At 48.8% G+C, this 25,529-nt stretch overlaps 1 protein-coding gene across 5 annotated transcripts in view; it reads right to left on the reverse strand.

Annotated features, from left to right (window-relative positions):
* LOC137448118 (ubiquitin-conjugating enzyme E2 E2) overlaps positions 1 to 25,529 on the reverse strand; it is a 203,674-nt gene that overhangs the window by 20,580 nt on the left and 157,565 nt on the right. For all 5 annotated transcript variants that reach the window (XM_068152309.1, XM_068152310.1, XM_068152306.1 and 2 more), the window contains exons 4-5: positions 15,805 to 15,937; positions 3,807 to 3,954 (exon numbers count right to left, since the gene is read on the reverse strand). In XM_068152309.1, the coding sequence (XP_068008410.1) occupies positions 3,807 to 3,954; positions 15,805 to 15,937 (281 nt within the window). The remainder of the gene's footprint in view (positions 1 to 3,806; positions 3,955 to 15,804; positions 15,938 to 25,529) is intronic.

The following is a 25,529-nucleotide window of genomic DNA, read 5'->3' on the forward strand; positions in this document are numbered from 1 at the left end:
GGATAGACATTTACAGGTGGGATACATGTCAGTGCTAGGCATCTCATGGTACATAGCAGAGATGTAGCCAGGTATCTATTCATCATGCTCAGTCTGGATGGCAAGGAAACAATCATTAGTTGCAGATAAAAGGTTATAAAAAAGAATGGGGTAGGCAGTCCCAGTAAAGAAGGCTGTAGCACATGGAGCAACATGCTGAAAAGTAGGAACTTGTGTCTTGCAAGCTTCCTCTGGCCACCACTAACATTCAAAGCTCAACTTTTAACATAAGAAGTATCTACAAATGAAAAAGGCAATCTCTAAGGTTAAAGTGACTCAGCAGTAAAGGTAAAAGTGACTCAGCAGTTCACAGCCACCAGCCATCATAGCATCACAGAACTGTCAGGGCTGGAAGGGACCTCAAGGATCAGCCAGCTCCAACCCCCTGCCACAAGCAGGGACACCTCACACTACAGCAGGTTGCTCACAGCCACATCCAGCCTGGCTGCAAACACCTCCAGGGATGAGGCTTCCACCACCTCCCTGGGCAGCCTGTGCCAGGCTCTCACCACCCTGAGGGGGAAGAACTTCTTCCTCACAGCCAATCTGAATCTCACCACTTCTAGTTTTGCTCCATTCCTTTCAGTCCTATCCCTCCCTGACACCCTCAAAAGTCCCTCCCCAGCTTTCTTGTAGCCCCCTTCAGATACTGGAAGGCCACAATGAGGTCTCCTGGGAGCCTTCTCTTCTCCAGACTGCACAGCCCCAACTCCCTCAGTCTGTCTCCATAGCAGAGCAGCTGCAGCCCTCTGCTCATCCTCATGGCCCTTCTCTGGACACCTTCCAGCAACTCCAGACCCTTTCTGTAATAGAGGCTCCAGGACTGGATGCAGTGCTCCAGGTGTGGTCTGACACTACCCTGCAGTGTTCCTAGCTCTTTACCTGCTCTCTAAGACACATGAGCAAACATTCATTTGCTCTTCTTTAGACTTGTCTCACTGCCTCACTTCCCACAGGCATCTCTGCCTCTTCTGGGGTGGAGAGCAGTAGAAGTCAGTCTTTCAGAGACACAAGCAGGGGGCACCCAACACGTGTCTGAAATGCCAACACACTGCTCCTCCATTGCTCCAGCTCTTATCTGGGAAGAATGTTGTGGATTTTAAGGCCCTGTCCATTAACAAATCTACACAAAAATAAAACCAGTCAACGTAATCTTTGTCCACTTCTGCGGTATTTTGAGGGCTGAAATAACACAGCCTTCATCTAAAGCTTTGGCCCCAGCCCCTGAGTCCATAATCATCTGACATTTTTGCCTTTTGCAGAGCAGTTTTTAGCCCTTTGGGTGGGGGGGGGAGAAGTTTTAAATGAGGAAACACAAAGGTTTAAAAAGTAGATGAAGAAGCTTCACAATGAGATGGCAAGTAAAGGAAAACAATATCAAGTGTAGAGCAAAACCAGCAGCAACAAGCCTCACCACTTACAAACAGATCATTGCTCTTCCATGATGCATTAACATAGTCACATATCATCTGCATTCCTCTGAGGCCCCAGTCAGGAGCATTCATAAGGAAACAGGGTAAGAGAGAGTGGAAAGTAGATCCACTTGATGCAGTGAAGATGCAGTGCTCAGTGGCAGGGAACGAATCTACAGGAGCTGAGGGGAGAGGTGAAGCGGCAGAGGTAGTTAGTAAGAGTGACAGCTTGCTTTGAACACTCAGAGTGGCTGTCCAGGATATTAAATAAACCTCATTGAAATTAATTTTCACTATTTGTAGAGCCTGTGTCAGACATCCCTCACTGTCAGTTCTGTTAGCATTCTTTTCAGGGCCATATTACCAGCACATTTCAATCAAAGCTTTCCTTCAATATTTATTAACTCATTAATATTTCTTGCTGCCAACAGCCTGGTTGCAATATCCAAGGCAGTGACTCCTGCAAGGTATTTTCCACTGATTAAACGTTCTGAATTAGAAGGGTTTGATTCTCAAGTGCTAAGAATGTGCTTGAGCTCCTGAAATTCTGCTTCTTTCTAGACCATGTCTCAATTTCAATAAATGGCTTTAAAAATGATGGTTGTGTAGGGTTTGAAAGCAGGTATCAGTGTGTCCTGAAGGGTCAAACCCCAAAACAGGCCCTAACCAGACAATGGGTTAAGCACCAGCAACACCTCCTTGGGTCAAGGTGGTCCAGCCAACGTGTAGCAGGTGTAACAGAATAGCATAGCATAGCCTAGTATAGCCTAGCATAGCAGAGCAGAGCAGAGCATAGCCTAGCCTAGCATAGCAGAGCAGAGCAGAGCAGAGCATAGCATAGCATAGCATAGCATAGACCAGGCCAGGTTGGAAAAGACCTTTGAGATCACCGAGCCCAACCTATCACCCAACACCATCTAATCAACTAACCCATGGCACCAAGCACCCCATCCAGTCTCTTCCTAAACACCTCCAGGGATGGTGACACCACCACCTCCCAGGCAGCACATTCCAATGGGCAATCACTCTCTCTATGAAGAATTTCTTCTTAACATCCAGTTTAAACCTCCCCTGGCAGAGCTTGAGACTGTGTCCTCTTGTTCTGGTGCTGGTTGCCTGGGAGAAGAGACCAACCCCCACCTGGCTACAACCTCCCTTCAGGTAGTTGTAGAGAGCAAGAAGGTCTCCCCTGAGCCTCCTCTTCTCCAGGCTAAGCAACCCCAGCTCCCTCAGCCTCTCCTCACAGGGCTGTGCTCCAGACCCCTCCCCAGCTTTGTTGCCCTTCTCTGGACACCTTCCAGCATCTCAACATCTTTCCTAAACTGAGGGGCCCAGAACTGGACACAGGACTCAAGGTGTGGCCTAACCAGTGCTGATACAGGACAGAATGACTTCCCTGCTCCTGCTGGCCACATTATTCCTGACGCAGGCCAGGATGCCATTGGCCTTCTTGGCCACGTGGGCACACAGCTGGCTCATGTTCTTGTATCACAGCTGTGAACTGTGTGTGCCCCTGGCCATGCTTGGATATTCTCCACTCTCTAGGTTCAGCTATCAGGTTTCTCTGTTACCAAAGGGCATTCATTGTCTTGGGACAGTATTCAAACCAGCCAAGATGTCAGGCAATTGGCCTTGTTCTCACCCAGAAAGCAACACGAGCCACATGCTGCTGGAGTTGCAGCTGAAGAGTTTTCCCTAGCAGGCAAACCACACCTGGACCTTGCAGCTGGACAAAGGCAGAAAGGGGAAAAGCTGCAAGAGAACTGAATCCCAGAAGAGCCACAGAAAGGCTACAGCCCATCCACAGAGTACACAAGAGAGAGAGGCCCTTAGCCTTCTCCAAGCAAAGGGAAAGCTGCAGACCATGAACTGGTCACAAGAGGAGAGAGGCTCTTAGCTCTCTCCAAACCAAGGGAAAGCTCCAGACTGTGAACTGGGCAAGAGAGGAGAGGGGCCTCCTGCTCCTCTCCAAGCCAAGAGCTGCTTAAATTACAGTCACAGCATCTGGGAAGATACTGGTGAGAGCAGCAAGCCATGAGTGCCTGGCTAACCTGCTACAGAATGCCCCTTGAGGGAAGCCACCGAGCAGAGCACCTCTATTTCCAGGCTGCATCGCTGTATCAGAAACGCTCAGATTTGTGCTTAAATGTTTAACTGTCTTCAGCCACAACTGAATAACAGAACCTGGGAATGCACAGGTGGCAGCAGTGTCTGAGCATACCACTGCCAGAAATATGACATAGGAAAATATATGAAAAGATGTATTTTATTACACAGGAAGCCACATCTGGCCCCTCCTGGCTGACCACATACGAGCTGTGAGTGAAGGGGAATGCGAAAGTCAATTTGTCTTACCCGGGTTGCAGTCTGTGAGGAGGGAGCAGATGGAGAGGAGGACTTTAGAAATGGTTAATGCTGGACTCCAGTTGTCTTTTAAAATGTCCAGGCAGATGACACCTTGGCTGTTAATGTTACAGTGGTAGATTCTTGTCCGAAATGTCACCTAGAAAAGACAGCAAACCTAAGCACAACAGCGTTCAAGCCGAGGACTGCACCACTAATAAGCAATGGAAGGGTTACATGAGCTGACATTTGGCTGTCCTGGTTGAAAGGACACTCTTCTGCTACTGTCAGTTAAAGGCTGGGCAAAAGAGGGACGAAACCCAAGTCTGCCTCTTCCACCTGTGAACCGCAGCAGAACTGGTTTGGGCAACATGAGAACGGGATGCGTCTCCCAAAGCTGCTGCTTGCCTTGATCTCATCAACCTCATTGTTCTCAGATGGGGCCAAAAAAATACCAGAATCACAGAATCAGCCAGGTTGGAAGAGACCTCCAAGATCATCAAGTCCAACCAATCACCCAATCCTATGTAATCCACTAGGCCATGGCACCAAGTGCCTCACCCAGGCTTTTCTTAAGGGCTTCCAGGGATGTTGGCCCCACCACCTCCCTGGGCAGCCCAGTCCAATGGGCAAAACGCTACTCCAGCCCCTGTTCTGGACAATGTTGGTAACTCAGGCCCACAACTACTTTGAAGTGAGAGAGATGAAGAAAGATTCTTCCACTGTCTTCATCTGTTCATTTGGGGCTGGTCTCTTCTCCCTGGCAACCAGCACCAGAGCAAGAGGACACAGGCTCAAGCTGTGCCGGGGAGGTTTAGGCTGGAGGTGAGGAAGAAATTCTTCATAGAGAGAGTGATTGCCCATTGGAATGTGCTGCCTGGGGAGGTGGTGGAGTCACCATCCCTGGAGGTGTTCAGGAAGAGACTGGATGGGGTGCTTGGTGCCATGGGTTAGTTGATCAGGTGGTGTTGGGTGATAGGTTGGACACAATGATCTCGAAGGTCTCTTCCAACCTGGTCTGGTCCATTCCATCCCATTCCATTCCATTCCATTCCATTCCATTCCATTCCATTCCATTCCATTCCATTCCATTCCATTCCATTCCATTCCATTCCATCCCATTCCATTCCATCCCATCCCATTCCATTCCATTCCATGACCCAACAGTTTAAGCTGGACAAAAATGAGGAGGCATCACACCACTAACTTCTGGCAAATGTAAAGTGAAATATCTTTGGGAAAGGCTCAAACAAAGTGCCTTGGTTCCCATATTTGCAGTTCCAGTTGAATCTGCTGAAGTGTTTTTATGAACACTTTTCACTTTTTCTTGTTTTTGGTTGTTTTTCCCCAATTCACTTTGACTTTAGGATCACTCTCTAACACTGAGACATTCTGCCCTTTGGGATTAAACCAAGCAGCTTTGCCAACACAAGGCAGAGGAATGTAGTGTGTGGCTGGTATTGAAACATTGCATTCACCAGGAAATACTTTTTCTCCTAGCTACTTTTCCACATAAATCTGCAAAAGCACTTTTGGAGCCCCCTGTCACACACCAGTGAGCTCTTTAACAGGAAAGCAAGTTTGTCAGTTTTTAAACAGATTATGTCTAAGGCATTGCCAATTAACAGGATCATTTGATAGCTTTTCTACTCCATACTCAATGTATTTGTAAGGGGCTTTCATTTCTTCCTCATTTCCCCAGTTGTGGTTTTGCTTATTGTGTTCCTGCCTAAGTGCTTCACTTCTGGGACATGCAGAATACAGAGTACAGAATTAACCAGGTCAGAAGAGACCCCAGAGATCATCCAGTCCAACCTATCACCCAACACCATCTAATCAACTAACCCATAGCACCAAGGGCCTCATCCAGTCTCCTCTTAAACACCTCCAGGGATGGTGACTCCACCACCTCCCTGGGCAGCACATTCCAATGGCCAATCTCTCTGTCTGGGAAGAATTTCTTCCTAACATCCAGCCTAAACCTCCCCTGGCACAGCTTGAGACTCTGTCCTCTTGTTCTGGTGCTGGCTGCCTGGGAGAAGAGACCAACCCCCACCTGGCTCCAACCTCCCTTCAGGTAGTTGTAGAGAGCAAGAAGGTCTCCCCTGAGCCTCCTCTTCTCCAGGCTAAGCAACCCCAGCTCCCTCAGCCTCTCCTCACAGGGCTGTGCTCCAGACCCCTCCCCAGCCTTGTTGCCCTTCTCTGGACACATTTGAGCAACTCAACATCTTTCTTGAGTTGCTTGTTTGTGTTGTTAAAATGCTTCTGGCACAATGAGCTTAATTCATCCAAACACTATAATCAGATGATATATTTTTTCCCCACTCACTAGGACTCCAAACACATTCAGCACTTGGAGTGAAAGAAGTCTTCTGCAAGATCAAGAAAAGAGTGTTTGGTGATGCAAACAAATGCTCATCTACAAAGGGAAGTGATTTTCAACAAGTAAGGTTACAAATACACTGAAGTGGTAAAATACAGAAGCATAGAATTATTTGGGTTGGAAAAGACCTTTAAGATCATCCAGTCCAACCCTGAACCAAGCACCACCATGCCCAACGCTGTAAACTACCTTACACAAACTGCCTGCCAGAAGTGTCCACAATGGGAGCTGGTGTGGAGGATCATCCTCTGAATCTGAAGTCAGTGCTCATTGAGTCTCCAGACAGAGCAACTCCCAGTACTCCTTTACTTGATGTGAAAGTGACTCATGTAACCCTTCCCAGCATGGTGTCCCATGACCCAGGCAAACATTTCACCACCTGCTCACTGGGAAGCATTGTATGCTTACTGCCCAGCACTGAGGTGGAATGGAGTTTGTGCTCAATTCTTTTTTCCTGAACAGAAGGGCTTTCCCATGCTTCCATGAGAAAAGCATGAAGGCTTTCTGTAGCCTTCCAGCACCTGAAGGGGGCTACAAGAAAGCTGGGGAGGGACTTTTGAGGGTGTCAGGGAGGGATAGGCCTGGGGGGGATGGAACAAAACTAGAAATGGGGAGATTGAGATTGGATGTGAGGAAGAAGTTCTTCCCCATGAGGGTGGTGAGAGACTGGCACAGACTGCCCAGGGAGGTGGTGGAAGCCTCCTGCCTGGAGGTGTTTGCAGCCAGGCTGGATGTGGCTGTGAGCAACCTGCTGTGGTGTGAGGTGTCCCTGCCCATGGCAGGGGGTTGGAATTGGATGGCCCTTGAGGTCCCTTCCAATCCTGACAGTTCTGTGATGCTATGATTCTGATCTCAGAAGAGGACTGCTGGAATGACTGGGCAGGAGTAGCCTAAACTGTATGGAACTAAATTTTAATGCCATGCTGTAACAAGGAATGTTTTGTATTTAAATGAATCCTCTATGGATTTACTCTCTCTGATCCTGCAGCCTTAAGGTGGTATCATATTTTCATTGAATGAAAGTGCAGGTCAGAAGAATGAGAAGGACAGGAAATAAGGAGAAATAGAACTACCTTCTGAGTGCTGTAAGAGCAATAGAAGCAGGCTCTTGAATGGCAGGGATAAGGAATTCATATTTAATCACTCTTGGAAGTAAACAATAATAAATTAATCTGTTTATCTTCTGCTGGATGTCAAACCCTTCCAAATACTGTAAACTAGAATGAAACAAACAAAAGGACCCTTTACACAGTCCCTATGAAGAAAATGAAGTTATCTCTTCAAAAGGGAGAGAAAAAACGGTAAGAGAGAAAAGTAGTAAATGTAAGGCTGTGGCTGGCTGCTCACTCAGGTCACAGTGCCACAGTGTCACAGTGTCACAGTGCATCAGAGGCTGGAAGGGACCTCCAGAGATCATCAGGTCCAAGCCCCGGCCAGAGCAGCATCACCCAGGGCAGTCTGCACAGGAAGGCAGCCAGGTGGGGTTGGAATGTGTCCAGAGAAGGAGACTCCACAACCTCTCTGGGCAGCCTGCTCCAGGCCTCTGTCACCCTCACTGTAAAGAAGTTTCTCCTCATGTTGTTAAGGACTGGAAAGCAATGGATTGCAGCTGAGGGACTGGAGGCAAGTGGATCACTCTAGGATCTCATTCTCTCTCTCTCACACCAAGTGTTTCTATGTTAAAGCTAGGCCCACGCAGGCACTGAGGTGCTGGCATCCACATGTGTGGCTTGCAAGGCTGGTGCCACAAACACACCTCATGCACTTCTTGACTCCACAGAACTCTTCAAAAATCAATCTGGAGGAGGAAATGATTCTTCAGCTTTTCATATTGGCATGCAAGGAGTTACAGGGAACTGAGAAACTGCTTCCTTCAGCCTGCTTGGGTTCAAACCTTTCTCTCTTATTCCTCATTCCTCCCACTGAAGCCTGGGACTGTGCAGGGAGGGATGAAAGATTCCTGGGGTCAAGGGCAGGATAAACAAAGCCAAATCGCTTTTGCCCAGCCAACAGTCGAAGCAGGGCTGAGATCCCAGCACCCTCATTCCTCCCACTGTGGAAAGTTCCTTTCAAGCTCCTTCACTTCTTATGAGGGTGCAATCCTCTCTGCCTGCCACAGATGAAACTTCTCTCTCCCTCAAATATTCCCCAGGAGTTCTGCTTTAATAACACTGCAGTAGCACTGCCTGAAGTGGAAGAGGCTGTGCTGCATACACAAAAGGTTATATATAGATAGTACAAAATCTAATGCCATTGCTGATGATGTTCCTGAAGCTCAGGAGGCAGCCAGTAGCTCCCATCTCACTTTGTCAGACGTTATGAGCAAGAGATTTGGCTGCTCAAAGAGAGGGAAAAATAAAACCAAGACTGGGCCTACCCTTTTATTCATGGTAGGAAAATACTCTAGAGCAGCCCAAGTGAAAAATGTCTGCAGTGCAGAGTGGCACATGGTCAAAGCAACAACCTAGCACTTCTCACAGCGTGCACTGCACTGCAGCTGAGCACAGCACCGAGCCTGGGCTCCACCTCTGGCTGGGAACTGAAGATTTACAGCATGCACATGAGCAGCTGCTGAGAGACTTTGAGTCACAGAATTGTCAGGGCTGGGAGGGACCTCAAGGATCAGCCAGTCCCAACCCCCCTGCCATGGGCAGGGACACCTCACACTGCAGCAGGTTGCTCACAGCCCTGGGCAGCCTGATCTAGCTGGGGGTGTCCCTGCTGACTGTGGGGAAGTCAGACTGGAAGAGCTTTGGAGGTTGGTCTTAGAAAGAAATGACTTTTGTATTTATTCACAATAAAATGTAGTTATTGATTCCTTCCTCAGCCTGACATGTATCTGCTTGCACCTCTGTTGTCCATATGATGTCCTTCTGATTCTGTCATTTGGACAGACACTGAAGGTTCTCAAGGAGCTGTCCCAAGCCCTGCACTACTGCACATTACTCTCTAGGTTCAGCGATTGCTGAAGACATGGGTAGTGGGTTGAGATTACCCCCAGAACCAAACTGCCAGGCTAGCTCAGATGGATGCAAATGAAGCTCTCTTTACAAGCCAAACCAGAATCCAGGACTAGGGAATGCAATGAATATGTACACAATATTTACATGGATTGACAATATGTAACCAGCACACGAATCCCCTTGGACAAAGCCAGTGGGGTGCCAACAGCCTCCCCCTCCCTGCTCCCTTCCCCCATCCTGTACAAGGTAAGAGAGAGAGAGAGAGGAGTGGAGAGTGGTTTGTTAGTACTTAGCCACAACAAAGACACAGAGCCAAGGTCAGCAAGCAAACAGCTAGGATCTGCTAAAGGAGGGGAGCTGAAAAGAGCAAGAGTTAGTTTACACAAGCAACTTTTTGTTAGTCACCAGACCAAAGGGATCAGTTAGACCTTATCATTACCTTCCTTTTTACATCCAATGGGAATTTATTTACATTCTACCACCTTCTGTTCAAGATCTGTGCACAGCCTACAACTGCACAGGGTGGGACCTGTGGAAGCAGCCAAGTTTCAGGGCAGGTGGTGCAGGCATGGGAACTGTGTGCTGCATTTCGCCTGCCTGGGAAGAGCCTCTCGGAGGAGAGCAGGACTTGGGCTGATCTCTGACAATGGTCTGCTGGTGGTAGGTTGTCCATTTCTCCCTCTCAAAGACTCCTGCTCATCTGGTTTCAGCCTGCAGCCACCCAAAGCCTTGCCTTGCCGGGGAAGCCTGCCAACTCCTTTCATTGTCACGGATGAGGGATCATCCATGGGCTGCTCTCAGTGAGAAGATGCAAATAGCGTGGCTGGGTGAAGAACAAGGGAGTGCAGAGGCACAGCAAAGGGGCCAGGGGAGCAGCAGTGTGGGAATGCTCAACGTGAGTGACCACCAGATGATCAGGAGGAGCAGAGTGGGGAGGGGCAGGAGGCAGCTGAGAAAAGCTGTGAGCAGCACAGAGTGGCACTGGCAGCTAATGTGATGCGACAGAGACTGTGAGAGGAGTATGATGAGGCAAATGCATGTGAGGGATGGGAGTGACAGGAGCCCCTTGCATCTGGAGGGTGGCCATAGAACAGCAGCATCTGGGCAGGGGCAAGAGAAGGTAACTGCATGCCCTGCCTGCACTGGGGTCACAGAGATACTAAAGGGCAATGATCAAACAGGCTGTGCTTAATTAAGGTCATTCTGAGTTTGCAAGCTTCAAATGGATGTTGTCTTTATAGTGACCTATGCAGGTTACAGTGTGGGTTTGCCTTGTAAGGTTCATTTTAACAGCTTAGGTTAGACCTATCAAGCAATGCTTATTTCTTTTCTCCTCTACTCTTCTTTTTCTATTACACTACAGATAAAAGTGTCCTTGAAAGCCAAACACCATGTAAAGTAAGGCTGAAAAAGTAGAGTAGAGGCCAAGAGCAGAAAGGACTGCCCCCTGTGCATGAGGCTGAACTTAGGACACAGGCAGAAGTTTTGTACCACAGGAGAAGGATATTTAGTGCCCACAGATTAGCATTATAGGGCACAGAAGAGATGCTTAGCAGTGCCATTGACAGCAGATTCTACAGACACTGTGCATCACAGCTACAAAGCAGAAAGACTCTCCTTGCAGCCAAGCACAGGAGTCCAAACAGCTAAGCTTTCACATACTGAGGGAAAAACTTCAGTCAGCCAACAGACCTCTGAGATTGACAAGGAGGGGATGGAGTTTTCTGGTACTTTACTTTTTGCTTCAGAAGTGATTTAGCATCCTGCAGCTTTCCAGCCTGTGAACCTTTCAGTCAGCTGAGATTAAGGCCCCTATCAAGATTAATTGTAGAGTGGGGATTAAGAGATTTTATAAATCACTCAAATTGGAAACCAAAGCTAGCAGAGGAGTAGGATAATGGGAGATACATCCATACTGCATCAGCCACAGCTGAACTGAACTGACACTGTAATAGACTGAATGCAGTCAAACAGCAGAGGAGAAGGTATTAATAAAGATTATTCTTGATGAAAACGCAGCCACTGCTGCAGTGACAACTCCTGGGGGCAGAGCTCTTTTCAGAGCATTCACTGCTCTGTAAACACGTGTGTGAAAGAGCCTGCTCTGGCTGCCCCAGGGGCAGGGCTGCTGCTCCCCAGGGACAGGATGCAGGATGGTGAAACTGCTGCTCTTCCTTCAGTGACTATCATGTACAGAAAGAGTTCATTTGTCATGAGGGGGAAAACTTCAGAGAACCTCAGATCAACAATTTGCACAAGAAATTCACTGATTTCTCAGGAGCACTGAGGACAGAAACTGAGCTACATTTCTCTTCTGTCAGATGAGGCTGTGAAATCCTTACCCATGTGCACATATATATGTGTGCATGTGTCTACACACCACAGAACCACAGAAACACTCAGGCTGGAAATGACTCTCAGGATCACCAAGGCCAACCCACAACCCGACTCTACAAGGTTCACCCCTAAACCAGATCTCCATGCACCACTTCCAAACCACCTTTGAACACATCCCTCTTGTTCTGTCACTAATTGCCTGTGAGAAGAGACCAGCACCAATCTCCCCACAACCTCCTTTCAGGTAGCTATGGAGAGCCATGAGGTCTCCCCTCGGCCTCTTCTTTTTCACACTAACCAGCCCCAGCTCCTTCAGTTGTTCTTCATCACATTTATTCTCCAGGCCCTTCACAGCTTCCTTGCCCTCCTCTGCCCTGGCTCCAGCACCTCCACATCTCTCTTGGATTGAGCTGCCCAAAACTGGACACAACACTTGAGGTGGACTTTGAATATCTCCAGAGAGGGAGACTCCACAGCCCCCCTGGGCAGCCTGCTCCAGGGCTCTGTCACCCTCACAGGGAAAAAATTCTTCCTCCTGTTCCCATGGAATTTTCTCTGCCTCAGCTTCCACCACTGCCCCTTGTGCTGTCATTGGGCATCCCCCAGCAGAGCCTGGCTCCAGCCTCTGGGCACTCAGCCTGCACAGCTTTATCACCATGAATGAGGTCACCCTCAGGCTCCTCCTCTCCAAGCTACAGAGCCCTCAGCTCCCTCAGGTTCCACTCCCTTCATCATTTTGTGGCTCTGTGCTGGACTCTTTCAAGCAGTTCCCTGAGCTCCTTCTTGAACTGAGGGCCCCAGAACTGGACACCATGTTCCAGATGCAGCCTCCCCAGGGCAGAGTAGAGGGGGAGGAGAACCTCTCTCCACCTACTGACCACAGCCCCCATACCCCAGGCTGCCATTGGCCTTCTTGGCCACCAGAGCACATTGCTGGCTCATGCTCAGCCTCCCATCCACCAGGACCCCCAGGTCCTTTTCCCCTTCACTGCTCTCCAACAGCTCAGGCCCCAACCTACCCTGCTCCATGGGGTTGTTCTTTCCCAGGTGCAAGACTCTCCCCTTGCCCTTGCTGAATTCCATTCCATTTCCCCCTGCCCAGCTCTCAGCCTGTCTAAGTCTGGCTGAAAGGCAGCACAACCCTCCTGTGTCAGCCACTCCTCCCAGCTTGGTGTCCTCAGCAAACTTGCTGACAGTGCTCTCTGTGCCCCCATCCAGGTCATTGATGAATATATTGAATAGAACTGGGCCCAGGACTGACCCCTGAGGGACTCCACTAGACACAGGCCTCCAACGAGACTTCCACTGACCACAAGTCTCTGACTTCTTTCCTTCGAGCAGTTCCCATCCACCTCACTCCCTGATCATCTAGACCATGCTGCCTGAGTTTAGCTGCAAGGATGCTGTGGGAGGCAGTGTCAAATGCTTTGCTGCAATCAGGATAGCTCAGAATTAAGCCTGTGAACTTATTTAACCAGCATTTCCCAACAACACTGATTGGCAGCATTTACCTTCTGACAAGCACTCATCTTCCCACACTGATTTAGTCAAGGGATTTCCCAAACTGATTTTTACCTCTGCAATGAGCCTCACAGGGCCCTGAGAACAGATGTAATGAATACAGCAGCAGCCTGAGAGATCCTACAACAGGAGTGAAAATAGAGGTTGTTTGTAACAGTGGCTGAAGTAAGAGGCTGGTGACAGCGTAGGTGTGTCTGACACCAGCCCATCGCGCACAGCTACTCATTATCTACTCACAGATAACAACTGCCTTCATCAAAAGTGCTGGCCTTTGAGTGATGCAGGATGGAATCACCAATCCTCTCCTCCCTTATCATCCAGCAGTACATTTTCATGTGATTTATACACTTACATTCCTGACAATGGCAATTGGCACCACGACAAAGGCAGTCAGAGAAACCTGTTCCAAGGCAGAGTGTCCAGGAGCTGGACCAGAACATGCACTATTTGTGCTGCCCCCCATGAATCCTGCATCTCTACACCTCTGGCTGCAAAGCTGTTGTCTTTCTGCCCTTTCTCCTCCCTGGGTGCAGTGAGCCATCTGGTGTGGGGGGAGGATGGTTCCAGTCTTATCTGTGGCTTCAAGGCCAAACTCATTTTTACTGTGCAATCTTGGTGTGTTTAGGTTTATTGCCAGGGACCAAGGGGAGGCAGCTTCAGGCCTGGCCACCCTGAATCCAGCCTAGCAATGGGGGAAAAGAGCAAGCCCTGGGGTGCATGTTAAACCCCAGGTGGGGGAGAAAAGGAGCACCTGGGGTTTGTGGTTTGGTCTTGTTGGGGGAAGGTTTTTGGGGATGTTCATGTATCCTGTGTATGTTTCAGGGGTTAAGGATTCCTGTGCTCTGCATTTTCCTCTGCATTTTTGAATGCAGTTTCTGTATTGCTCTCCAGTTCAATGAGAGCCTCTTTATTTCCCCTCCTTTGGGAGTAAAAGCATTTCTGCCTGCTCTTTAAACCAAGGCATTTACAGAATGGCAAGTACTTTGAATTCACCTCTCTCTGATCAGTGGTCGCTGTTGTAAACATCACTGCTTTGGCATTAGAATTCTGTTAATCAAAACTCCTCTCCCAATAATGTACTCAATCCAATAGGAACCAGCCACTCTCTCCTTTACTCTGGTATCTTTTCCTTACAGACCCACATGGCAAACCAGCCACTCTCTCCTTTACTCTGGCATCTTTTCCTTACAGACCCACATGGCAAACCAGTCCTTTTATAAAGGTGTCAAAACAAAGGCAAATATTTTTCCTTGCACAGCCACTCCTTCCAGATCCTCTTTTTAGACTTAGTTTCACCAAAGACAGGCCCATCAGTTTACCTGATTCCATGAACAGCCCTGCAGGGAGAAACTTCCCATTTCTGCTCCTGTTAGTGAACATGTGTGTTAGGAGTTGCACTCAGCCTTCCAGACAAGGTCTGACAAGTGTCCTGTGTATGGCATGGGTAATGCCCTATTGCTACAGGCAGTGCCAGAGGATGCAGCTCAGGAGTGTATTTGCTGGTTTCATGGATGCATTGGATGGGTGCTCTGCAGTGATGCCCAGCTGGACACAGGAATTGTGACTAGTGGTTATTGATGACATTCCTCTCGACCACATTTCACCCCATTTCTGTTGTTCCTGATGTTTCCTGTTCGACATTCTGAGCTGGCTTGACCACAGTAATGATCTGCCACCTTCATTGGATGGGTACAGCTCCACATTTGTCACTAGTGTCATGACTGACAGCATTTGGAAGTGAATCCATAAGAATTCTGCAAACCTGTCTCCCACTTCAGTCTCTTGCCTTTGCTGTTGCATTTCCACAGTCCAGAAAACTGGTGTAAAAGCAATCACTTACAACTTCATGAACAACAGTGCACCTGCACCTGCAGGAGGAACCTGTGTGGGGCAGTGCAAAGGGTCCATGGTTTTGTCAGACTGCCACAGACCTGGTGAATGATACAGCTCAAGTATTGAGAGAGGTTCTCCTCCTCCTCTACTCTGCCCTGCTGAGGCTGCATCTGGAGTATTGTGTCCAGTTCTGGGCCCCTCAGTTCAGGAAGGAGCTCAGGGAACTGCTTGAAAGAGTCCAGCACAGAGCCACAAAAATGATGAAGGGGGTGGAACATCTTCCTTACAAGGAGAGCCTGAGGGAGCTGAGGGCTCTGTAGCTTGGAGAGGAGGAGCCTGAGGGTGACCTCATTCATGTTGATAAAGCTGTGCAGGCTGAGTGCCCAGAGGCTGGAGCCAGGCTCTGCTGGGTGATGCCCAATGCCAGCACAAGGGGCAGTGGGGGAAGCTGAGGCAGAGGAAGTTCCATGGGAACAGGAGGAATTTTTTTTCCCTGTGAGGGTTACAGAGCCCTGGAGCAGGCTGCCCAGGGGGGTTGTGGAGTCTCCCTCTCTGGAGATATTCAAACCCCACCTGGATGTGTTCCTGTGTGGTCTGCTCTAGGTGCTCCTGCTCTGGCAGGGGGTTGGACTGGATGAGCTTTTGAGGTCCCTTCCAGCCCCTCACATTCTGCGGTTCTGTGATCTTCAGATGCTTATAAAGGGTTGAACTTGACTATAAATGCACTCATGTTAGAAACAAATCCAAGTGAAGCAAGCATTTGCTCAATACATCCACACCCACCCAGCCATGCTGACAGCACACAGCCAAGTTTTAGGCAGTTATTGTTTTTTCCCCTCATAAAAGTAGTTTAAATATTCATCATTGCCTCTGAAGTGTTCTATTTCATCCTACACCAACATACCAACACACAGATCATAAAACACTACAAGGAGAGGATTCCTATCAAGAATGTTAATATTCTCCTACTAACCTTAGGTGGTTTAAAGGGGTAGTCCGGTGAAAAGGTAATGTCAAGGAAGAAAACTCCACCTTCATATACAGACCCTGGAGGCCCCAGTATAGTTGACCTCCATTCATAAATGTTGTCTCCTTTGGGTCCAGCACTAGAATAGAAAACAAGATTGTAATGTCATAAGCACGTACAAGGAAGAATTGACTGCACCACTTATACTTCCCTAGTAGCACTGCTGGCTGCTGGCTCTGCAGTAACGCTACAAGTTGAAATGGTTTAGCACACCCAGTCAGTTAGCCTGGGACAAGAGCTGTAACAGGTGTCCTCAGCTCTGTTAGTGGAATGACACACTCAGCCAGAAAGAAGTATTGCACTCACATGATAAATTGTTCAAATAAGCACAGAAGCATTCCCAGCTGCCTTATCTCAGCTACTTTAGTGGGCAGATGTGAAGTGTTTGCCAGGCAGGAATACAGAGATGTCTTGACACTCTCTTGCCTCACAAGCCATCCTATTTTCAGCTACCTCCTCATCCACCTACCCCATCAGTCAGAAGCAGTGCAACTGTGCACATGATCATACAGCACAGGCTGTATGGGAGATTAAGCAGGGTACAAACAGCCTTGCAGCTGCACTTCCCAAATGTCTCCAGTCACTAGTACAGGAGGCTGCCCTACTCTTCAATTGCTACCCTCTCTTAACAATGTTATAAGCAGGAACTGGCTTAAATTGTTGGACTATGTGGATACAGAGCCCTTGTTTAAAAGCACAACCCTGAAACAATACTTCAGGTGTACAAAATGTGTGAAGCAAGAGAAAGCTCTCACCCACGTGGTCATCTCCTGAACAGAAGCAAATGGGAAACTACTACAAGTTCCTGGAGTGGCTCTTCCAAAAGCCACCACAGCCTCCTTTCAACCAGCACCATCTTTGTCCATGAGACACATACTTCACTTGGGGTGGCCTCTTAAGGAATATGAAGGCTTTTCACACTTCTTTTTCTTTCCAGCCTGCTGACACAAGTCACTGATAGAGGATCTGAATGTCAGTTAGGATCAGTTGATGGTGACTTCTAAACAGCTGATTAAGATTTTGCAGGGGAAAGAATTTGTTACACTTTGAAGGGGGAACTTTAGCCTGGTCCCTGACTGCAAAGACTGAAAACAAACTGCTGCTGGATGTAAGAGGAAATTGATGCCAAGGTCTGTAGAATTCACTGGCTTGCTAAGGGGGACAGAGAGTAGTGGCAGAAACACTTCTTGCTCTCCTTTTCTTCCTCTGTTATTCTCCTGTGGCCTTGCCAGGGGATCCCTGTTGTGCCTCCTGTGTGAGGTAATGGGAAGGAGGGAGGGAGTTGGGGAGGAGGTGAAGAGTGCCCCTGGATCCCTCCAGGGGGGGTCTGAGGAGTTCCTGTGTTGTTTATAAATGGTAACTATCTCTATGCTGTACATCTGGTGTGTGTTTTGTACACACTCATTGCATTTCATGTTTCCAGAGTGCAGTTTGCTGGTAAACAGAGCTTCATTTGCTCCCACCCCCAGCTGAGCTGGTCTGGAGATTTATTTTGGGGGTAGCTTTCTCAAAAGTCAGCTGGGGGTAACTGCAACCCACCAGAGAGGTGTTGGTAGATGTGCCATGGTATTGTCTTAAGGCATTCCTAGCAGAACAATTCTTCTTATGTTTGCAAGAGAGGTTTGCCCAGCATGCAGGGCTTAGTGAAATAACTCTCTGTGTAGGAGAACTGAAAGCTCTTGGCTATGCTCCATGCCTCGTAAGGTACCCAGGGCACACAACTGTTGTATGGCATCACGTCATGTTCCCCCCTCAACTATTCATTTGGTTCACTGGAAGTTAATCAAACCCTCCTTCACCTGAAGCTCCTTAGGCTCCCTTCATTAAAACTCCTGACTGCAGGACTCCAGTGCTGCACAGGAGGATTCCCTGCGTGCAGCTGCGTGGCTCAGCGCTTGCACAGTGTACTTCATGAGTCACAGCACCAACATCCATTTGCTGTAAGTGCTGCTATTGCTCCTTGGCTTCCTAAACTGTGTGCTCAACTAACAAAAATGGGCTACAGACACCAAAGCATTATGGGATGTTCCTTTTCTATCAGCCATAGTGCAACATTAGCAATTGTTTTAAAGACAAAATCATAGAAACAGAGAATCACAGAATGGTGCAGGCTGGATGGGACCTCCAAAGGTCACCCAGCCTGACCTCCCCACAGTCAGCAGGGACATCCCCAGCTAGATCAGGCTGCCCAGGGCCTCCTTGAGTCTCACCTGACTATCTCCAGGGCAGGAGCCTCAACCACCTCCCTGGACAACCTGTTCCAGAGTTCCACCACCTGGCTTTTTGAGAGTCACAAGAGCAGAAGTGTTGCCATACATATTTCCCAGTGTCTATAGCATACAGCAGGTTGCTAGCTGCCAAACCAGTTCTTTACCCAGTTCTCAGTTTGCATTAAACTTTGAACACTGAAGCACAGCTGAGACTGCTCTAAGGAACGAACCAGAGAGTGAATAATTAAAACCATCACCACTGCCTTTAGGAAGGCCAATCCTGAGTCAACAGGGAAGGCTTAATTGCCTCTGAACCAGGCATTAAGAGGCTAATTGAACTCTTCATAAGCTCAAACAAACGTGGGCCTGTATCAGTGCTATCATAAACAATGTTCACATAAAACCCTTAAAAAAAAGGCAATTAGTTAGTTGAAATAAAAAAGGCAAGAAGCAGGGCTAGTCTAAAGCCCACGTGGGGAAGAGCACCTAGTATGTGAAAGAAGTATCTCCTCTTTTCCTCAGAAACGTGTTCCAATAGCTGAAGAAACAATGGCTCAGTGGATACCACCAGGTTACAAAGGCAGTGATATAAATGCAAGTCTCAGAGCAGCAAACATGAGCCCTGTCTTTTACAGACTTCTGCATGGCCTTTGACACAGTCCCCACAACACCCTGCTGGCCAAGCTGGAGCGATGTGGATTGGCTGGGTGGGCTGTTCAGTGGATAAGGAATTGGCTGGGTGGTCACATCCAGAGGGTGGTGCTCAATGGCTTGAAGTCCAGCTGGAGAGCAGTGACAGTGGTGCTGCTCACAGGTCTGTACTGGGACCTGTGATGAGTATTTGTATCAGTGCTACAGGCAGATGGAGTGAGTGCACCAGCAGCAGTGTGCAGACGGCACCAAGCTGAATGGTGCTGTCCATACACCAGAGGGACAGGATGGCATCCAGAGGGATCTGGACAGGCTGCAGAGGTGGTGCCCAGGTGAACCTTGTGAGGTTCAAGAAGAGCAAGTGCAGGTTCTGCACCTGGGACAGAACCATCAATACAGACTGGGGGAGAAAGCAGCCCTGAGGGAAAGGACTTGGGGGTGCTGATGGATGAGAAGCTGGACATGAGCAGGCAGGGTGAGCTTGCAGCACAGAAGGCAAATCACAGCCTGGGCTGCATCCAAAGCAGCACTGCCAGCAGGTCCAGAGAGGTGATTCTGCCACTTTGCTCTGCTCTGGGGAGACCTCACCTGGAGTACAGAGTCCAGGTCTGGAGCCCTCAAAACAGGAAGGACATGGACCTGATGGAGAGGGTCCAGAGGAGGGCCACAAGAATGATCAGGGGGTTGGAGCAGCTCTGCTATGAGGACAGGCTGAGGGAGCTGGGGGTGTTCAGCCTGGGGAAGAGGAGGCTCTGGGGAGACCTAATAGCATCCTGCTGGTACCTGAAGGGGGCTACAGGAAGGCTGCAGAGAGACTGTTTGCAAAGGCCTGCAGGGACAGGATGAGGGCAATGGCTTCAAACTAGAGCAGAGCAGATTCAGATTGGATGTTAGGAACAAATTCTTCACTATGAGGGTGGTGGAACAGTAGAACAGGTTGCCCAGGGAGGTGGTTGAGGCTCCTTCCCTGGAGATGTTCAAGGTGAGGCTCAAGAGGCCCTGGGCAGCCTGATCTAGCTGGGGATGTCCCTGCTGACTGTGGGGAGGTTGGACTGGAGGAGCTTTGGAGGTCTCTTCCAGACCATTCTATGATTCTATTTAGCCAGGAGGAGATGGTTGAGCCTTTCAGTGTGTGAGTGAGGCTCTCCTTTGCCTCAGAACTCTCTCTGACAGCAGCATTTTCATAACAGATAAGGTTTGCATTTGTTTTGCTCACATACTGGATTGCATTGATACCTGACAGGAGCAGGCATTCATGGGAATAGTTGGAAACTGCTCCATCTGTTTCAGCATGTCCAGCTACGACCCAAGCCTGATCACAGTCTGAGGACGCTGATTAACATTAATTGCAGGTTTTCTTTGCAGAGGAGAGATGAAGCTCTATTAAGTGCTGTTATTAACGTGAAGAATAGGTTGGATGCTGTGAAGTGTGGGCAGAGGCTGCTGTTCCCCAGGCTGCCTGTGAGAGCGCTTGCTGGCAGCAAGGCTCTTCAGCTGACAGGAAACCATGTGCACAGCCCACAGCTGGCACCAAGGGCAACAGCCTGCACCAGCACAACAGGTTGTTGTGTTTTCACTTGCATATTAATAATACAAAAAGTTTGACAAGGGTATTATCTTTGTTTTCCTTCTCTCCTAATTGTTCAGCTTTTTATTTACCCACACTGCTGGCAGCCAGAGCGCTGACTCATCGCTCCTCGCCAGAGAAAAGCCCCACATGCACAAGACCTCAGCCAGGGACTTATTCTATAAGGTTTGTGATGCAAGAGGATTTAATTGCCCTGCTCTCTAGATGGATATCTGCCCAGCACACTGAAGCTCAAATACTTCACATTTGGTTTGATTTACATTCAAGCTCTATTAATGGCACTGGCAACCAGACCACAGATCTCTAAGAAAGCAAACCAAACGTCCCAGTGTGTGGTAGCTTTAGGCTGATGATCTTCCACAGGTCTTGAGTAGAAAGTGGTGGAATGCAAATAAATTACCATTGGATGTAAAGGGAATATAATGATAAGGCCTAAATCACAGAACCAGCCAGGTTGGAAAAGACCTCAGAGGTCATCGAGTCCAACCTATAACCTAATACCCAACACCTCCTGACAACCAAACCATGGCTCCAAGTGCCACATCCAAGCCTCTCTGGAACACCTCCAGGGACAGGGACTCCACCACCTCCCTGGGCAGCACATCCCAATGGCAAATTACTCTTTCTGTGACAAACTTCTTTCTAAGATCAAGCTTAACCTTCCCCTGGCACAGCTTGAGACTGTGTCCTCTTGTTCTGGTGCTGGGTACCTGGGAGAAGAGACCAACCCCCACCTGGCTACAACCTCCCTTCAGGAAGCTGTAGAGAGCAATAAGGTCTCCCCTGAGACCTCAATCCCATTGGTCTGATAACTAACATAAAGTTAGTTGTGTGAACTAACTTTGTCCCTCTCTCAGCTTCTTTGCTCTGGCTGATCCTTGCTGCTGTTGCTTGGCTGTTGCTGACCTTGGCTGCATTCTTGTCGTGGCTAAGTACTAAGAAGCTACTCTCTGCTTTTCTCTTTTCCCTTGTTAAGCAGGGACAAAGGGGTTGAGAGGGGGAAGCTATTGGCAGCCCCCTGGTTTTGTCCAGGGGGTTCTTGTGTAGTTTATGAATTGTAAGTATATGTAAACAGTGTCTACTTTGTACAGATCCACTGCATTTCCAGCTCTAGATTTTAGTTTGCTTGTAAATGCAGCTTCATTTGCTTTCCTTCATTTGCTTTCCTTCATTTGCTTTCCTTCATTTGCTTTCCAACTGAGCTAGTCTGGCACTTTTATTTTGGGGGTAATTTCAACCCACCACACAGTGCCAGAAGTTCTTTGGAAAGACAGATTCAGATGTGCACCCCCTCAGTGAAGGGCAGAGTAACTCTGGCTTGAACTCTGCTGACACAGGGCCGGAGCTTATGCGTACTGCCTGCTACTAACCCACTGCTACATCAGGCAGCTTCAGGGCAGAAATAGTGGTGGCTGCAGCAGCTCCAGGTGGAAGTGGCTGAGCTATAAGGATGTGGTGGTTAGGAGATGGACAGGTTCCCTGTCAGGCCACCAGAAGAGCCTCCCTGCTTGAGCCCTGGTGCTGAAAGCCCAGTGAGCCTGCAGGCTAAGGCAGAGGAGGAGCCCAGTGAGAAGCCACGCTCTGTGACTCTGGAGCTGGCACTCCACACCTTCCCAGGGTTATCTCCTAGTCAGAAATTTGTAACACAGGACTGAGGAGGTGCAGCTGAGCATAAAGGCCCCGGAGAGCAGATGTTATCAATGGCTTGTCAAGAGCCAGCTCTCTGCTGTCATTTCCACTATAGCTGATGAGACACTGCACAGAGTATCGTCTGGTTTACCTGCTGGGGAGGCTTTGCTCACCGGAAGAGCTGCAGTGGGTGGACACAGAGCCAGCCTTCTTCCTCTGCCAGAATGACATCAGTATGGGTGTAGGAAACTCAGGAGAAAGGAGCCAAGATGTGTAAAATGGCCTCCTTTGTATTTCACTGTCCTTTCCCACTCCGTGAATGTTTTTGTTCTGCTGCTGCTTCCCAGACACATGCTTGCAGGTGAAACGCACACACATCAGTTACAGCTAGCAGCAAAAGCCTTTCCAAGCTGCTCTAAGTGAATTCATTTTGCTTTCAATATGCTTAATGCACTGAGTACTTTCTATTCTCTCAACATGCTTTAAGCAGGCAGTCACTTGAAAGGCCACACCTTGAGTCCTGTGTCCAGTTCTGGGCTCCTCAGTTGAAGAAGGACATTGAGACACTTGAAGGTGCCCAGAGAAGGGCACTAGCTGCCTCTAGCTGCTCCTGGTAAATGCTTCTGGGAGGCCAGCTGCCCAGAGGGCAAAGTGCGTATGGAAGCATTGGAAGAGGGCCCAAATGATTTAGGAGCACAGCTGGTGAGAACAGAGGGTGGATGTGACAAAGCAGTGAGATGTGCCTCCTGGGAAGCTCCTACAAGGCCACATTAAGATAAACCCAGTGCGTGCCTCTGCTCTGTCCTGAACATGGTGACAGGACAGAAACTGGCCCTAAGCAGAAGTGCTGCTGGGGGCTGTCCCTCAGACCTGGGGACAGCCACAAGGGCAGCAGTAGGGCTGTGCTGGCAGGGTGGCTGCTCAGTAAGTTCAGTCAGGGAAGAAGCTATGCTGAAGCTAACAGCAGCAGGGGAGTCAGCCCTGCTCAGCAGAATGCAAGAGCAGTGCCACTGAGAAGCGCTGGCACCACAGCCCCACGAGCAGTCCTCAGCTGTGCTTTCCCACTGCTCTCTGGCTGGCTTTGGGACAGACACAGCACTGCTCATCTCTTCAACTTCTGCTCTCCTCCCAGTTCTCTCTCCTCTCCATTCTGGAAGTCCACCTGATCCACCACCCCTCAGACCTCTACCCTTGCCCTTCCTTTGCTACTGGCACCGGCAGTTTGGCACTGTGAGTCTCCTCTAGGTGTTTCTAGGAGTCCATTTACCGCCCAAAATGACATGCAGGTTAACTCTGGGGCTTCCTGCCACTTTCTTGGAGCAAACCTGGAGTTCACCAAGTCCCTGAGCTGCAAGTTTGCATGAGCCAAACAGGTTTATTCCTGTGTCTAACTTCCTCTGCCCTCCTGCCAATGGAGCCATTAAAAACGAGTGACCGGAGCTGCTGAACCTGTGTTGTCTTTATCACTGATAAGGTTCAGCCACAGTGAAAATAACAAATAGTTAAGACCAGAGCAAGGGTCACTTAGCTGATTCTATGTGACACCACTAAAGATTATTCCAAGTGTCCCAGCACTTTAGCAGACTGCCATTCAGAGAGCACTGTGCTGCTTTCCTTCGCTCAAGTCCTGTCTGCAGAGCATGCCCGAGCCAGAAGCCATCGTGAAGGGAGCTGCTTCTAAATGCACAAGCAGTTATTTGTATTATATTATCCCCAGCAATTCATTCAGTGCAAACACCATTACACACTGTGTGATCACAGCATGCTGAGTGTCCACAATGAGATTTTAAAAATGGCAATTTTGTTAAGCATTCTCTGCTGTGTTCAGCTGAACATAATTGCATAAAACCCTTCACAGAAGGTTCTCCCTGCTCAGCACCAGAACAATTGTTTGCCTCCCATTACTCATCTATGAGCTTGACTCTCCTTTGCCACACCACAGAATCACAGGGTGTTAGGGACTGGAAGGGAGCTTGAAAGCTCATCCAGTCCAACCCCCCTGCCACAGCAGGAGCACCTAGAGCAGATCACACAGGAACACATCCAGGTGGGTTTTGAGTATCTCCAGAGAGGGAGACTCCACAACCCCCCCGAGCAGCCTGCTCCACTCTTCTGTCACCCTCAGAGAGAAAAAATCCTTTCTCCTGTTCCCATGGAACTTCCTCTGCCTCAGCTTTCACCCACTGCCCCTCGTTCCACATCATTTCTGTTTCTCTTTTAAAGCAATGCTGCTAACTGCAGCCCCAGCTCCCTTATACCAGCAGAAATGAAATGCACAGTTTAAATAAGATCAAGTATGTACCAGCTTGATTTGCCTCTGCTGTAAATTGCATCAAGCTTGATGTGTAGCCCTATTTGAGCAAAAGAGGGAAACACAGGCAACTAAGGACAGAAAACACTGCAAAAATGTCCTGGGACCTTTTATTATGACCTCCAACCTCCACAGAATCACAGAATCAGCCAGGTTGGAGAAGACCTCAGAGATCAAGTCCAACCTATAACCTAATACCTAACCCCTCCTGACAACTAAACCATGGCTCCAAGTGCCACATCCAAGCCTTTTTGGAACACATCTAAGGGTGGTGACTCCACCACCTCCCTGGGCAGCACATTCCAATGGCAAATTACTCTTGCTTTTAAGAACTTTCTCCTCACCTCCAGCCTAAACCTCCCCTGGCACAGCTTGAGGCTGTGTCCTCCTGTTGCTGGTTGCCTGGGAGAAGAGACCAACCCCCACCTGGCTACCACCTCCTTTCAGGTAGTCGCAACTTGGCAAGTAAAATTATTTCCATGTTTGTCCTAATTTGCTATTCCTTGAGGGGTTTGGTTTGGGTTGGGTTTGGGTTTTTTGTCTTTCCTAGGCTTGTAGTTTATTGTTCAACATGTAACTACTTCTTAACCTTCCAACATCGTGCCTTACCCACAAAGGCTGCAGCTCACCACGCCATGCTCTCTCAGGCAGGCAGAACACACGACACACAGCGGTGTGGCACCAGCAGGCACTGGACACTCAAATCATGAATCTAATTGAAAAGGATGAGGTGCCCCAGCGTGCACAGTTGTTACAGTTTGGAGGGGGAGCTTTAGCCTGGACTCTGACTGCAGAGGCTGAAAGTAAAATGAATTACCATTGGATGCAAAAGACAAATGCTGGTGAGGTCTGCAGAATTCATTGGATTGCTAGTGGGGACACACCACAGAGGCAGAAACTGCTTTTGCTCTCTTCTTCCGTCACTTCTGCTTGCAGCCTCTCTCTCTCTCTCCCAGGGCCTTGCCAGGGCATCTCTGCTGTGACTACTGTGTGAGGTAAGGGGAAGGAGGGAGGGAGTGGGGGAGGAGGTGAGCAGTGCCCCTGGATCTGTCTGGGGAGTTTCTGTGTTTATGAATTGTAAATATCTATCTGTCCTGCACCTGTTGTATACTTTGCACACATTCATTGCAGTTCAGTTTGCTTGTAAATAGAGCTGCATTTGCTTCCATCCCAAACTGAGCTGGGCTGGTGATTGATTTTGGGGGTAGTTCTCTGTGGCAGTTTTAGGCTGATGCCCAGGAAATTTTCCCCAGGTCGAGTAGAAAGTGGTAGAATGTAAATA

The sequence above is a fragment of the Melanerpes formicivorus genome, unplaced genomic scaffold (genome assembly GCF_026170545.1).
Source record: "Melanerpes formicivorus ecotype bairdi unplaced genomic scaffold, bMelFor1.0.p_v2 SCAF_23, whole genome shotgun sequence".
Taxonomy (NCBI): Eukaryota; Metazoa; Chordata; class Aves; order Piciformes; family Picidae; genus Melanerpes; species Melanerpes formicivorus.